Source organism: Chrysoperla carnea, chromosome 2 (assembly GCF_905475395.1).
Source record: "Chrysoperla carnea chromosome 2, inChrCarn1.1, whole genome shotgun sequence".
NCBI lineage: Eukaryota > Metazoa > Arthropoda > Insecta > Neuroptera > Chrysopidae > Chrysoperla > Chrysoperla carnea.
In genome coordinates, this window is record NC_058338.1 from 15,683,686 (window position 1) to 15,700,952 (window position 17,267).

General features: G+C 27.7%; 1 protein-coding gene across 1 annotated transcript; it reads right to left on the minus strand.

Moving 5' to 3' along the window:
• Nucleotides 1–3,300: 3,300 nt before the first annotated feature.
• On the minus strand, nt 3,301–6,831 carry LOC123291685. The gene is made up of 7 exons (XM_044872058.1): nt 6,798–6,831; nt 6,343–6,521; nt 6,122–6,282; nt 5,566–5,731; nt 5,318–5,499; nt 5,112–5,238; nt 3,301–3,333 (listed from the first exon to the last, which is right to left on the minus strand). Exons 1-7 carry the CDS (start codon nt 6,829–6,831, stop codon nt 3,301–3,303), a joined length of 882 nt encoding a protein of 293 aa, XP_044727993.1.
• Nucleotides 6,832–17,267: the final 10,436 nt, after the last annotated feature.

The window sequence follows — 17,267 nt, forward strand, 5'->3', positions numbered from 1 at the left end:
GTTATTTATCTTCTTCTACAAGGACGAAGAGACTTGATTTCTTTTTGTAATTTCTTTAACATATAAGATATATTGGATTGTACTGCCCCCATAAATATTCCAATAATCACTAGTGATATTTATGCAGGATCGTAGCAACAAAACTTATATGTACAAAAGCGTATTAGAGAATCGAGAACCTTCTTGATTAGTTTTAGGTATTTTTACATGTCATGAAACTTTTTTTTTTCTGTGTCTTACATTCCAATTATTACATACATTAACGATTTGGTGACTTTAACCTGAGCATACTTTAAAAGCCAACTTGCATTATTGACTTATAAGGGAAACAAAAGTACATCTTTAATTCTTTGGAAAGACGTTTTTGCAACTACTTCAATTTTTACCCATATAAATTTTTTATTTTTGCATGGTTGGGTAATTTTAAATTGAATTTGAAGGGAAGGTTTTGTGTAAAATTTTTCTCAAGCGAAATGACAGAGATTTACTGTCATGAAAGCAGTGTCTTTAGCTATAGATTATCGTAAAACGTTATTATTGAATGGGTATAATACTGTGTCCAAAAAAAGGTGACATTTGAAATTAAACTGCACGCGTTTGTTGTGCATTATGAATTCCTTCCGCCCGGCCAAACAGTCAACAAGGAATATTATTCCAACGTTATGCGTCATTAGCGTAACGCTATCCACCTAAAAAGGCCGGAATTGTGGAAAGACAATTCATGGTTTTTACACCACGATAATGCAACCACCGTATTCACTTGATCTGGCGCCATGCGACTTCTGGCTGTTCAGCAAGCTCAAAAGACCGCTCCGTTGATACGATAGAGGAAATTCAAGGCAATCCCGGAAAGTGACTACAATCAGTGTTTCGAAGATTGGAAAATCCGTTGGAATAAGTGCCTTGCATCGGCAGGGGATTACTTTGAAGAGGACGAAATTGATTTGGAAGAATAAATAAAGTATTTTTAAAATAAATACAATGTCACCTTATTTTTTGAGCACAGTAGTTAATAGTTACCGGTATGTGTATTGATTTATTATGCGCTCCTGTGCTGTTTATAATTTTTATACGCGATTCTCAAACATATATATTTTACCTTGTAATGCCTTTTGGACATATACGATATTAAATCAAAGATTTAACAAAAATATATATTTCACTTACAAATGAATTTTTATTACAATTTATTTATAAAATTTATTTTTCAAATTCACTTAATCATTATAAGATATTTTATAAAATTTAGTAGTCTATCAGATTATTTTTGAAACTCCAAAGATTTTTTCCGAACTTTTGATTTATGTTACTCAAGGATGCTGCGAATATAGATAAGTAATAAAGCACTCTTACGTTGTTATTTTCTTGTTAATACAGGTACGAGTGAAAAATTATGTTATCGATTTTTTATGCGCTAAGTTACGAAATACATGCGGTATACAATGGGTATACTTTCCAATTAAGTTGGCGCCACATGGAAAAATTTTTCATCTGAAGCAAAATTTACACTTTTTAACAAACCTCGTATACGAATGGAGTAAATTGACATCTAATTATTTTATATTGCGTTCAAATATTAATATTTGGCGCAACTTCTGCTCTTCTCTTTTCTGGTCAATCTAACTTTTTCACAATTGGTTCTAAATTTTACGAGTCGTTTTATTTTATACAACTTTGAATACAAAATTTTTTATGCACTCACTAATACGTTTTTATTATGAATTGTTTGCTCGAATCTATTTAAAAAAAGTTTTATAAAATAAAAGATAAATAACAAAATGTCTTAATTCTGTCGAAAACAAATAAAATTACTATTTTTTGTGCAAAACAATTATTTATTTATATCTTGTCCGATGTACTACATACTTGAATGGATGAATACTTTATCAACGTTATGGACAAGATGCCTATAGGCTAGATAAGCGCCGAGATGTTGTATGTCTATAAAATAAGTGTCCATGCTTGATAGTCTTAACACAACATAAAAATAGTATTTATTTGACAAATTTTGCTTAACAAAGCGAGTAATTTATCGAAAGAGTAAACTTTGTATTGCTGAATATGCGTAAAACTCAGTATATAAGGTAATTTTGACCCAAAAAGTTCAAAAATCGGTTGCATTTGACGACTGGTCGAATAGTTTTTGAGATGACGACTAAAATCGATCCAAATATTGCGATAACTCAGAAACTATGCATCCAATCATTAAATTAACCCGATTTTTGTGCTTTTTGGATCAAAATGACCCCATCCACCGAGTTTCATCAAATTCCAAAACAAAATTTTTTTTTGCGATTTTCTCGATTTTTTCAAAGGGGTACCCCTTAAAAAAATTGCAAGAAATCGAGAAATTTTTTTTATCTCCAATTTCGATAAAACTTATTTTATAAGGTAATTTTGACCCAAAAAGTCCAAAAATTGGGTGCATTTGACGACTGGTCGAATAGTTTTTGAGATACCGACTAAAATCGATCCAAATATTGCGATAACTCAGAAACTATGCATCCAATCATTAAATTAACCCGATTTTTGTGCTTTTTGGATCAAAATGACCCCATCCACCGAGTTTCATCAAATTCCAAAACAAAATTTTTTTTGCGATTTTCTCGATTTTTTCAAAGGGGTACCCCTTAAAAAAATTGCAAGAAATCGCGAAATTTTTTTTATCTCCAATTTCGATAAAACTTAGTTTATAAGGTAATTTTGACCCAAAAAGTCCAAAAATCGGGTGCATTTAACGACTGGTCGAATATTTTTTGAGATACCGGCTAAAATCGATCCAAATATTGTGATAACTCAGAAACTATGCATCCAATCATTAAATTAACCCGATTTTCATACTTTTTGGATCAAAATGACCCCATCCACCGAGTTTCATCAAATTCCAAAACAAAATTTTTTTTGCGATTTTCTCGATTTTATCAAAGGGGTACCCCTTAAAAAAATTGCAAAAAATCGAGAAATTTTTTTTATGTCCAATTTCGATAAAACTTAGTTTATAAGGTAATTTTGACCCAAAAAGTTCAAAAATCGGTAGCAATTGACGACTGGTCGAATAGTTTTTGAAATAACTCAGAAACTATGCATCCAATCATTAAATTAACCCGATTTTTGCGATTTCCATTCAGATTATATGATACTGAATTCTGACTAACTGCAAACTTGATGGTTGCAATAAAATGATACAAATTGCAAAAGTTTAAAATGAATCATAGTCTTTAAACAAACTCACAGTTTGTATACTTAAATTATCCGGAATATTTATCTGATTTGCCTAGTAATTTTATTGCTGTAAATCACTTATGCTTTATGGTCACTATTATGCTCATTATTCTAACAATAAAATATATGTACTGATTATACGTTATATAATAAATCTAAAATAATTGGAGATTATAAATGGCAACTATTAAATTCGTTAAAACAATATTTTAATATTTAAAATCCAATCAAAATATATTATTTGTGGACGAAAAAATTGTTAAAGTATGTCCAATTAATTGTCCTCTATTGAGAAATCTTTATATATTAGGTAAGTTATATGTCGGAAACAGAAGTTGTTGGGGTTCAAAGCAGTCATCTTCTAGTTATTGAAAATTTAGACTTTTAAGGCATTAGAACTTCAGTTGAAAATCATAAGTGATCTAAGATAGAAGGACTGGTGATACAGAAAGGTACTATTATTTTTAGTTTAATAAGATGGTTCCACCTCGTTTGAATAAAAAATGTATATTTATAGTTGTATTTCCATTTCAATTTTGAAGTACCACTGAATTTTTGATAAAATCTTAGTTTTTTTGTTATTAGAATTTAAAAATTTCTTACTATTATAACATTTTAAATGCAAAACTTTATTTTATTATATACTCCGCGTCAAAAACTATGCACAGGTTTTACCATTCTTAGTGATATAGCTGTAACACATCATACAGTAATGTCACTTAGAATGGTAAAACCTGTGCAAATTTTCTGACGCAAAGTATACATAGAGTTAGATTCGTATATTCAATTTCTTTCGAATCTGTTTCATATGGAAAAATTTTTGCTCTTCTTAGCTGTTAGCACATTACCTGAAAAGAGTCTAATTTCGGATAGTAAAAAAAATAAAAAATTACTTAGTCAAAAATTTATTACACAACTTAGAGAATGGTTTTTCGACGAAAATGGTTAGAATTATTGCCAAAATTGTTGTCAGGATTAAGTATACTAAGCCCGAAATCACCTAAAAAAAATAATTTATTTTTTAGAAATAATTATACAAAAAAGAGGTGAAAAGTCCTCTTTCATTTTTGGATCCGATGCACGAATAGTTATTAATTAAAATGGGTAATGGAAGAGAACTTTTCATCTTAGAATTTAATTTTCTAACCTATTTATTAGGCATTAAATTAAATAATACTTACTAAATTCCTTAAAGAAAACACTAAAACTGTTCTTAAATTGATAAAATTGTAATAAAGCAACAAATAATGAAGCACATATATTGAATAAGATAATCGAGATCCAACTTGAAATACGTAGTATGACAAAATTTTATTTATAAATCCTAAAAAAAGAAATAACAGACTTTTAAAATCATAAAGCTAAACGTGATTCAAGAAAATTAATTATATTGTATCTTACCTTCCTTAAAATGAAAGCAGTAAATAATTATCCAAAAAATTGCCAAGCACCAAAATATACTAATAAGCGCATCATAGTATACATAAAATATTTTTTGGCAATCTTCACACATTTTTATAGATGCATCTCCAAAAAAGGCGAACAAAATTATAGAGATGGAAATAATCCAATATGAATAAATTTGAAGCTTAAAAAAATTCAAAGGTTAATTTTTTTCCTCTCCATTCAGGAAATCCATCAGCTTTAGCAACTTAAAAAATTTAATAAAATGCTTTGTCCAATTGAAGTTTGTCATCTATTTTATAGTTTTTTTCACATTTTGTTAAAAAATGCGAAAGGGAATTGTCGATATTACCTATTAGTAAAACTTTCTCCAAATTCAAATGTAACCCGAATTTTAACGAAAATTAACTTAAATAATAATTAAGGAAACAGTTAAAGGTCTATGACGGAAGTAAATGTACGGTCTCAGAATGTTTAAAACTTACTTTATTTAACTTCAATGGCGAAGTTTTCATGGGAATGAAAAAATATGCACATAACAAACCCATAATCCATGAATTTCCACGAAAATAAGGTACCGAATAGAACTGAATCCAATACTTAACTGCATAACTACAAGAAAATTTAATTATATGATTCAACACTTTACAAACAAATGAACTCACCATGAAGATATTGAGATAGCACTTACATTCCGTAATTACCAGTGATCATAAACCCGCCCGTGAAAACAGAAGCAATAGACACCAGTAGTACAATACAAATGAAGACTAGACTAATTTTCTTTGAAAATTTCAAATAGACTAGAAATGCGATTGGCGTTAACAGGTATAATTGAGTATCGCAGTGAACATACCATAAATGTACAAGTCCCTAAAAAATTTTACTGAAATTTTATTTATTATCAAAAATTAACAATATTGTAGTTTCAATACTCACTGAAACTCTAGGTGATAGGCAATAAAAATTAGCAATCCCAACTATCTGGGTCCATGCATTCTTACGCCAGTGTTCTACATCAAGATTATCATGCATTGGTCCCTTACCACAAAACTTTCCCAAAGTTATATAAAATAGAAAAACTATAAGTAGCACAGGAAATAACCTTGAAATAGAAATGGAGTTTAAGAAAATCAAAAATGGTTTTAGTAATAGATTTCAATGAAAGCTATTGAAAAGCTTCGGTTACATTTCAATTGGTGTACCTATTCATTTCAATATTAAATATAGACCCAGCGAATAAGGCCTGAAAGTTTTCGAGCTAAGGGCGATCAAAACTATGCATACAATCTTTTAGATAAAAAATTTTGTGGCCCTGAGAGCTCTTGATCAGAACGATCCAATGAACATTTAAGTGTGGGCTAGAAAAAGTTTCACAGAAAGCCATTTAAAATTTCTTTATATACAAAGTTTGAAAATATAGAAAATTACCTCTAAATTGAAATTGAGTATTTAAGAAGTAAAATCCTTAATTTAGCATTAAGGCATACCATACCTGAAATAACGATTTAAATAAAATTTCCATAAACTAAAATGCTGTCCTTTTAAGGTTTTATTTTGGAAATTATACATAACTAAGAAACTACTTAAGAAAAAAAATGTATCCACAGCATTTCGTCCATGTTCCAGCAAATTTGATAGAGGAGAATACCAAAACTGCAATTTACAAGAAAATTACTTCTATTTATAGCTTTATGTTTCGAAATTTCTTAATACCTCTAAAGCAGTATATTCATTTAAATGTGAAGAGCGCAAAATGATGAAACGCCAAACATGTAGCATAACAATTAGAATTGTCGAAATAGTTCGAATTCCATCCAAACAGCTTATTGGAGATTTTTGCGAGGAAAATACTTCAGCTAAGTTTGATTGCAAAGAAAATACCTTACAAAGTTCTGAAAAACAAACATTAATATTAAATTATACACAAAATTTTCATTTTAAAGACCTTAATGGAGAGATGAAAATTTGGGTGCTATTTTGAGAACAAATCGTACAAACTTTTTTCTGTTTCTGCGACTTATTAGAAGTATTACTAACTTTTTTCCAACACTTTTGCGCATTTAATTTTTATAAATTGATAGAACATAATTTGTTTCGAAAATCTGTTTCGAAAAATTTCAAATTTTCACTCCGAGTAAAATGCAAGAAAAACTTAATAATAAAATTACCAGAGTTCCTATGCGGTACACAATGAGCATACATTGTATAAAATAAATTAATTAATATAATTGATGTAAATATTATCCTAAAATTTATGGAAATTAATCAAATTTAAATCGTTTACAACTTAAAAATTATTTACATTCCGATGATATCCAACCAATCAATTTCTGGAGAATCTAACGTGGTTTGACAAAAGTCAACATTGAAATCATTATAATTCATATTTTCATAAAAATTATTGTACATCAAATATTTGATATCATTTTCAGAACACTTGGCCGGAACACATACTGATGTTATTGGACTTATTACAATTGATGCATATGGAAAATTTCTTATTAAATTAAGACGTTTTTCATCGAATAAATATAATGACTTGTTCAATCGATTATAACTTGATTCAAACAAGACATTTAAGTTGAACATTATTAGACAATATTTCCCATAAATAGTATCATTTTGATTGTTTTGCTCAGCTTTAATGTTTATACATTCGTCGAATGATCCAAAATTTCGGGTATTTAAATCCAAATACCCAGAACTATGTTTTGATGAAGCATCCACCACTGAAATTGGAGATTTATGAAGAAAATTAAAAATTTAAAGAAACCCTCGATGAAAATCAGGTCTGTAAGATTCGTTTATGGTGTCGTATCTGCTAAAAGCAGGAACCGATATTGTGTTCTTTTTTGTTTGAAAGTTAATTTTATCGAGTGTAGTTGGGCGAAGATGTTTTTATCTAGTTGTAATCGGGCTACATAGCACTTAAAATTGCTAAGAACACTCTCGACTTAATAACCTTTAAAAAAAATCAAAATCAAGTTTATCTTATAACATCCCCCTTCTAAGTCGGGGTTAAAAATTAACATTCTGTCAATATCAACTATAAAATAGTAGATTGACAATTGAATAATACTATCTATTTATAAACTTTTGACATAATCGTTCAAGTATATTTGGCGGTATATAACATGGAACAAAGTTACAATTGTAATTCATAATAAGGGTATTTTTAAAAGTCCTTAATCATCTTTTTTATCATGGCTTTGAAAGTGCCATTCCACGCTTCGCTTTTGAGTCAGTTTTTAAGGAACCGTCAGTTTTTACAGGAAAATGTATTGTTTTGGTTATTATAATATAAAAAATATATATAAACATACTTTTTAATGCCCAATTTTCACCATTATTAAAATTGGTTTCGAATATTTTCATTTGGTTCACACATGAATCCGATAAGTTATTTAAATTTGGAAAAACCTTTTGATTAAAGTACAAATAATCGTTCAAAGAAAATGCACATTGAAAACAAAATAGCCATATATAAATAATTTTTATCAAATTTGAAAGCAACATTTTCACAATTATTTAGTTATACTTTTTATTTTAAAATTAATAATGATTTCTTTAAATAAATCAATGTGGTTATGTATCACTCCGTATGTATATTTCTAGTGATGAGAATATTTGGTAGTTGTCCTGAAAATATTCGAGAAATAATGAAAAGTTAAATAAGTAGTAATAAAATATTAAAATTAATATACTAAATTCAAAAATTATCAAGGCATTACTGTATCGGCACTTCTAAAAATTGTGAGTTTATTAGGGATGAAATAGGGGATGAAAGTTTGTACGAAAATATATACAAACCGTTATATTTGAGTTCACCGATTTTAAGAAATTCTTCCACCTATTGAATGCTACATTATCAGCAAGTAACGTAGGCTATATTTTATTTTAAAAAAAAATTCAATAAAAAACAAATCGTATTCCTTACCCAGTATTTTTTGTATATTTGATATATGATGATGTACCGGATGACGGAAATAAACTAAATCTGATGATATAAAACAATCATTCCTATCCTATATGTACTTACAATAAAGTCAAACGAGTTCAAAGAAGTTTTACACGTTTTATTATGTTATAAACGTTTTAATAAAATTTTTATTTATGAAATTCCCGACACTCGTTGAAAAATATTATGATAATTAAATTACCCTAATTTTTAAATGATTGATACTTGGTAACAGATATTATATTTATAATTTTCACTGAAAATTTTCGCAAAAAACGTGGACAAATCTTCATAAAGGTTTATTGCTTTTTTATCTGACTGTTAAGGAGTGGTTATGCCCCTTTCGCGTATCTTGTATGTAGGTATGTATGCATATATTTTAACTTCTAATGTAACTTCTCGGTTATAGGATATCAAAATAAAAGAAAAGATAATAATAAAAAACCCGACTGCGTCAAATAAGAAAATAGTAGCAAATATTTAAAGTATTTCATCTTTAAAAGTAGACATTTGATCAAACAGAAAATTTTTTGGAAAGAAAATTTACCAGGTCCGAGAAAATCGGATATACAATATTTATACAAATTTTTATAAAACTATTATATACAATTGTAATAAAAATTTATTTTTTTATTATTATAATCTTCTAAAATTATAGGATTTCCTATCTTAATAAAACTACGCTTAAAACCTTGAATATTCCAAAATGTTGTTAATCTTCTAAAATTTTTTGTGCTAGTGTAAGTTTTCAAAAGTGGAATCTTTATTTATTTTAATAAACTGTATTTAAAGTGTAAAATAGACTCAAAACAAATCTTGTTTGTCTTGATTGTCGGATAAATTTTTTCTAGTTCATCCTGTATTTGTAAAATAAAATTGTTCGTTGAAACGTAACGATATAAATTTAATAATTATGAGGACATATTCACCAAAAATATTGTACTTTTTTTATTTGATTGATTTCATTCACAATTTTTCATTTGATGACTTGTACAGGTGGCCCTTAAATAAAAAGCGATTTATTGTTACAGCAGAAAAAAAATATTGGTTTGTTAAACAAAGAATTGTTTTCCGGTAGATAAATAAACATCTTATTTATTATATTGTTTTTTGTTTTTGTTTTTTTTTTCCGCGATTTTATAACGTATGAGAAGCCGCCCACCCTCGTGGGTCGTTTGTTTTTATTATTTTTAAAAAAAAATCGATAAATGTTATTTGTCATTTAGTTCCAATACTTTTGATAAACTACGCAATTACCTTTTTTAGGCACAACTCAATATAGGGTATTGAATCAGGAAGTCACCAAATATCAGGGGAAAAAATTCAACATATATAATTTTAACGTTACGAACATCGAAAACAGAAAAGTACAGCAGTACAGGGTGTACAGACGTTTTACTCAGCACATATTTAATTATTTTTTATCGATGGGCGAACCTTAATTTACAAAATTTCATATTTTTTAAAATTTTTCAGTTTTTTTGAAGTGAAAACTTATAATTAATAATATTTGGTGTGGTAAAATGTTATGGTTTCGCCTTATCAACAACATGCTACGAATATAGCTACAAATATAACACCGTAACATAGGAAAAAACTTTTTTCAATCGAAAAAACGACACCTATGTCTATGTATAAGCGGTACAATTAATTATTAACTAAGTGATTTTAATCTTTGGTTACTTCTGATTACTGTTCATAGATGGCATTTTAAGTTCATAGATGCCAACTAAAGTATCCATGACTGACTATCTTTTTGTTTTGAATTTGCCATTGCAGATTCAAAGCTGTGAATGGATTAACGAAATTTTTCAAGTAACAACTTCTTTAGTCGCATTTAACCATTTTATTATTCAGTTTTTTAGTAGGGTAAAAATTTTAGTTTGGTGGTCACTATGGTTTGGTAAAAGGTAGACTCAGTAAAATATAAATATTTTTATTAAACGCTAACAAATAGAAATATTTATCATAAGCAAAGAAGTAGAAAATGAATTTTACTATACTTTTTAATTTACTGAGTCAATAATTAATTAACATTAATTTACTGAATCAAAAACTGAGTAATCTGTTTCTGATGACGTTTCCCTCTCTTTAAAAGCATTTTGTAGCCACCTTTAACTACTTTGTAAGCAGAGACAAGGAAAAATCTTTAATTAATGATAATAAAAAAAACTAATTATTTATTAAATTTATATTAAATATATTTTTATAATATTAATATATAGGTTATTAGTGTTAAATAATAATAATATTTAAAACAGTTGGTATTCAACGATAATAAATTATTAATTTTTCAAGTAATTATATTTTTATGAATATATAATTTTTCTTACCAGATTATTTCAATTAGTCTGTTACAGAAAGAAGTAGGTATATTACATTAGCAGATGTCTTGTACGGAGTAATTAAATATAATTTTTTATTTGTTTATTTTTTAAAATCTTTTATGTAATAATTATTTGTTATTTTATAATAAAAAATTGAAATTTAATCTCGTTTTCAATTATGGCTCATATAAGATTTTTTGAGCGCCAGTTATCCAAAAAAATGAATCATTAAAAAAATTGGAATATAAAACGTTAGAATATTAAAGTTATTATATTTTCATTTCAATCGAAAACACTCGAGTTTTCTGAAAACATCATTAGAAAATTAGTTTGCGAATGGATTTAAATTTTAATACCACATTCAATAAAAGAAAAAAAAAAAGAAAACCGACTACAAAAGAAAAACTTTTCCAAAACAAATTACTATGCACTAAAAAGTAAAAATATAACGATAATATAATGTTGTTAAAATTATTGTTATTTTTGGAGGCGGTGTCAGCCAAGGAAAGAACTCTGACAGAACAGTTTGCTACATTAGCTTGGCTGACACCGACTCCAAAAATAACAATAATTTTAACTACATTATATATTATCGTTATTTTTTTACTTTTTAGTGAATATTAATTTGTTTTGGAAAAGTTTTTCTCTTGAAGTCGGTTTGTTAAAAGTTTTTTTTAATTTTGTGATTTTTAGTGAATCTGAAGTACACTAACTAATTTGTCACTAAAAAAAGACTAATCGAAATTGGTTGGCGTGATATTGAGTTATTCGTCCTCTTGTCATGCATACTTAATGCAAATTTAAGATTTTTATGGTTTTCTCATGGATGCCGTTGTCAGAACTGGATTAAAATGAAATAGGACCACACGGATAGCACCAGTTTTCAAATAGATAAAGAATCATCAAAATCGGTTTAGTCGATTTTTCATAAAAGAGACTAAGATTTCTACAGAAAATTTAAAACGGTTTGCTGAGTTCATGTGTTAAGTACTCAAATTTTATTTTAAGAATTAGTCAGTCTTATCTTAAATATTTAAACGAGCAATTCTTATATATACTTTTTTCCGGTTCGTATATATAAGCGAAGTTAGGATCGAGGCTAGAAGCTAAAATTTGTGTCATCATTGAAAATTGTATGTTCTATTTTTATTTATATTTTCTATAAATATATAATCACTGATTATCGGTTAATTATGCCAATTAATCTTTTTATTTCATTAATATTTGTCACAATTCAAAATAAATTGACAACAATATTTTGTTTACTATGCCATCAATCATTTAAGACCTTCCACACGGCAAAGACAACATTAACATATGTAGTTCTTGTAAAACAAAAAGGCGTTATGTACTTATTTGTTATTAACATGCGTGTAACAAGTATGTACTTATAGGATAGGTATATAATATTGCCGTAAGCAGGTGCCCCATTAAGCAAAAAGTGAAAGTTTTTTTTTTTTTTTTTTTTTTTTTTAAATTGCTATATAATTTTTTAGGTATATTTTGCATGGAGTTCTTAGTGGCGACCTAACTATAATGGCTCTTCACTTAAATATCCGTACAAAGGTATTTAATTTGTTTTAATGATTTTAATAATTTACTTTCAGGTGTAAAAATGTCAATTTTTATACATATGTTTAAATTATTTGAGATGTGATTGATGTAATGATTTTTTTCCGAAATAATTTATAGTTGAAGTTGACTTATGAATGATAAAAACGGCATTGTGCTCGAAGAGTAACATATTTATATTTTTGAAACATAGAAGAGTATATTATAAGTTGAGTTCCAAGTTTGTAACGCCTACAAAATTATGCTACAAATAAAATTATGGGATAGGTGTTCATAAAATTACTTAATTAGAAACTTCATACCGTCTAATAGTCGATTCATTTTTTTTTTTTTGCATTTCGGGTTCTTCTGCCTAAGTTTGTCCGCCTATAGGCATATTTAGTCCCAAACACACAACACTTTTTTAATTTTATAGAAATTTGTAGCTTTTAGATTTAGTAATATTATTAGATGCACATCAAAGAGATGTTTACATATTTTAATTGACATTTTACCACAGACAATTTAAATTTTACCATAGACAATTTGTTTTTGAGTAATGTTACAATAGTATAAATATTGACAAATATTTACATTAATATTTATACGATGCTAACGTCACTCAACTGTTTTGCTTTCCCGGAATCCCTCTACTAACACTTAAACTTTATGGTATGGTATGAAAGTTCAAAGTAACTTTTAATTATTATTACGAATCTTTTGTATTGCAACATAGAAAAGTGCTGTTTTTAGACTTTTTCAGGCAGTTTTTAAAATTTTTCTCTCCGTAAGAACCATTCTCGTACTTCAACGGCAACTGAGCAACACATTCAGCGATTCATTTTTACATATAAGTTTGAATGTCAGTAATATTGAGTTAAACTATTCAAAAAATTTATATTATAGCTATTACAAGCTACAAGTAAAAATAATCTAATTATACATTAAAATAGTTAACAAAGCTGACACTTATTTTGAAATGAATAGATACTACGAACAATTCAAATCTATATTCAATCAATATATTTACTTAAATATTCAATAGTTCAATTAAAAATGGTTTCTTAACACTTAATATAATAACATTATTTTAATTAACAAGCGAACATTTTATTTCATTTAAAAACTGAATGTTAAAATTACATTTTACATGTAGTTAGGAGACTAAGTATCAACCTTAAAATCAATGATTTAAGAAGATATCTAAAGCAAAACATCAGTTTTTTAATAGAGCGATATGAACTTTTCATGTTTACCTTTTTAGTAATTAATCTTTCCATGCTTCTTTTTTAGTTTACTTTGTTGGCACAAGACCGTCAGTTTACTTGCAAAAATTCCAAGACAGGTGTCTAAGATTGTATCGAATCGTGAACAATGATGGTCGATATCTTAGAAACTATCTACTCAGTCGTCAAATGAACCTGATTTTTGTAATTTTTGGGTCAAACTAAATGGTTTAGGGGCTACGAGTTATTCGCAAAATTACTATAAACACTACCAGTTTTCGTAAACAAAGCTAAGATCACAATTTAAGAAATTAAATAATTGAAAGTATGGCAGAAATAGCTCAAAGGAACTTTTGAAAGTATTCTTTAGTTTTAATGCTACTGACTATTTTTAACCCCCGAACTAAAAAAAAGGGTGTTATAAGTTTGACCGCTATGTGTGTGTGTCTGTGTGTTTGTCTGTCTGTGGCATCGTAGCGTAGCTGTGTGAACCGATTTTAATTTTTTTGGTTTCATTTGAAAGGTAATTTAACGGAGAGTGAGTGTTCTTCGATATCAAGTGCAAGTTTACGGTTCCGTAACAAAAAAATTTGTCGGGGGTTTTTGAAATTTTGTAAATTTCGCTTGTACGAAGATTTGTCTTTACTATCTCGTAATTGTTTCTACTGACTGCTGACTGTAGAACTGCGTAGAACTTATCTAGATGTCGTTAAATGAAATGTTAAATGTAAAACTTGTATGATTGACTGACTAATTCGATAGCCTTCTTAATTCTTTGATCTTATTAAAACACATGTAAGGTTAAAATGTTAATGAATTTTTATATTCTCTGTTTAATAAATAAATATATTCATAATCAAATACATGTATTTTTGTTTTGTTTATTACTATATAATAAAATAATAAACTATTGTAATTGATTAAAACCGATTTTTGTACTTTTTGGGTCAAAATTACCTAGATAGTAAGTTTTATCGAAATTGGAGATAAAAAAAATTTCTCGATTTTTTGCAATTTTTTTAAGGGGTACCCCTTTGATAAAATCGAGAAAATTGCAATAAAAATTTTGTTTTGGAATTTGATGAAACTTGGTGGATGGGGTCATTTTGATCCAAAAAGTATAAAATTCGGATTAATTTAATGATTGGATGCATAGTTTCTGAGTTATCACAATATTCTGATCGATTTTAGCCGGTATCTCGAAAAATATTCGACCAGTCAACAAATGCACACGATTTTTGTATTTTTTGGGTCAAAATTACCTTATATACTGAGTTTTATCGAAATTGGAGATAAAAAAAATTTCTCGATTTTTTGCAATTTTTTTAAGGGGTACCCCTTTGATAAAATCGAGAAAATTGCAAAAAAATTTTTTTTTTGGAATTTGATGAAACTCGGCGGATGGGATCATTTTGATCCAAAAAGTATAAAAAACGGGTTAATTTAATGATTGGATGCATAGTTTCTGAGTTATCACAATATTTGGATCGATTTTTGCCGGTATCTCGAAAAATATTCGACCAGTCGTCAAATGCACTCGATTTTTGAACTTTTTGGGTCAAAATTACTTTATATACTAAGTTTTATCGAAATTGGAGATTAAAAAAATTTTAGTACGCCTACGTACGACTTAATTTAATTTAACTTTTTCTGCGCCATAAATAACCCTTGTGTAAGTTATTTTATAGGTTTTTGTTTTATATACACACAAAATTCTTTTTGTAAGTACAATAGGTCTCTAATATACTATTTGATTAAAAATTTTGTTCACAGTTTAACCAATAGAATATCTATCTAGTCTTCTATACAGATATACTTTAAGGTATTGTGGGAATATAATTTTTTGTTTGTTTCAAAGTTCTCCTTTCATTATTTTAACACCTAGCTCGGCTCGATTGACTCTAATTAATTTAAAAAAATTGTTTTGTTAAACATGATTAAACAGTCGTCAATCAATTTTTGTTTTATTTTTATAATTTATTTTTGTGGTATGTAATTAATGAATTTATAATTAATTAGTTGTACATACATGTTTTAACAATATTTAGAATAGTTGAATTTAATATAATTCATTAATTTATTCAAATAATCTTCGTTATTCTGGCTGTCCACGAAGGACACACTTAAACTTATAGAGTCCATTATAACTTATACCATAATTTTCATATATCATTATTTTTAAAATTATTATTCACTTTTCAACACCCGGATTAAAAAAAAGGGTGTTATAAGTTTGACCGTTATGTATGTGTTTCTGTGTGTTAGTCTGTCTGTGGTAACATAGCGGCTAAACGGATGAACCGATTTTAGTTTTTTTTTTTATTCGAAAGATAATTTAACGAAGAGGGTTCTTAGCTTTGTTTCAAGCACGAGCTTAGAGTTACGTTCAATTAGGTAATTCAAAACAATAATTCAAAAGAACAAAGTCAACTCAAATATTTCAATTTCAATTAAAATATTTCCAAAAATTTGTCAAAAAAATTGATAGCTCTCTAAGTATACTTTTCATCTCATCTGATATGAAAATTGACTGAGTTAATTGTTGAAATACCATGTATAGACAGTGTTGATTACTCTGTCACATTACACAAACATACATGTCACACATATATAACTGATAATCCCATATTAATACATAGGTACTATAATACATAGTGTTGATGCGCAATTGTTTGTTTTTTTGACGTCACGTAAATAACAAAAAGTATTCACTTTTAAATAGACACACACACACACAACTGATATTCCTATATTAATACATACTATAAAATTTGCACCTAATTAACGCCCTCGTGGGTAAACAGTGATGTTTACAAAAAAATGTTTCAAATAAAAGTTTTTTATTTTTTTATAAGGAACATTTTTTACATTTAAACTTTTGTTCTATCTCTAACGGTTTACAAGATGGGTCCTACGGATCCAAGACCCAATTGACCTATGATGCTCATTTACGAACTTGACCTCACTTTTTACGTCCTGAGTACGCTGTAAAAATTTCAGCTCGATATCTTTTTTCGTTTTTGAGTTATCGTGTCCACAGACGGACGGACGGACAACCGGAAATGGATTAATTAGGTGATTCAATGAACACCTATACCAAAATTTTTTTCGTAGCATCAATATTTTTAAGCGTTACAAACTTGGGACGAAACTTAATATACTATGTATATTTCATATATACATGGTATAAAAAGTGTTATAAGTTTAAAGTGTTTATTTGTGGGTCTGTGTGTTTCTCAGTGGTATCGTAGCCCCTAAACGGTCGAATCGTCTTGATTGAGAACATTTTACAACTAAGATTCCAAAAGTCGCTTTACAAGAAATGCATTTGTCGGGGGATTTTTAAATTTTGTAAATTTCAGTTGTTAGTGCAATAAAGCATGTTTTTTAGTTTTTAAACTATAATTTTTTTATAGCAGTGAACTTAATAAAAATATTTCTTCTAAATTTGATTAACAATAAGTATGAAATTGATAATTGTACATATAATAATAATAAATAATACCCTAATTTGATGTGACTTAAGTACGTACCCACATAATAAAGTAACTACCTTAAGTATGTGTACTTTATAAT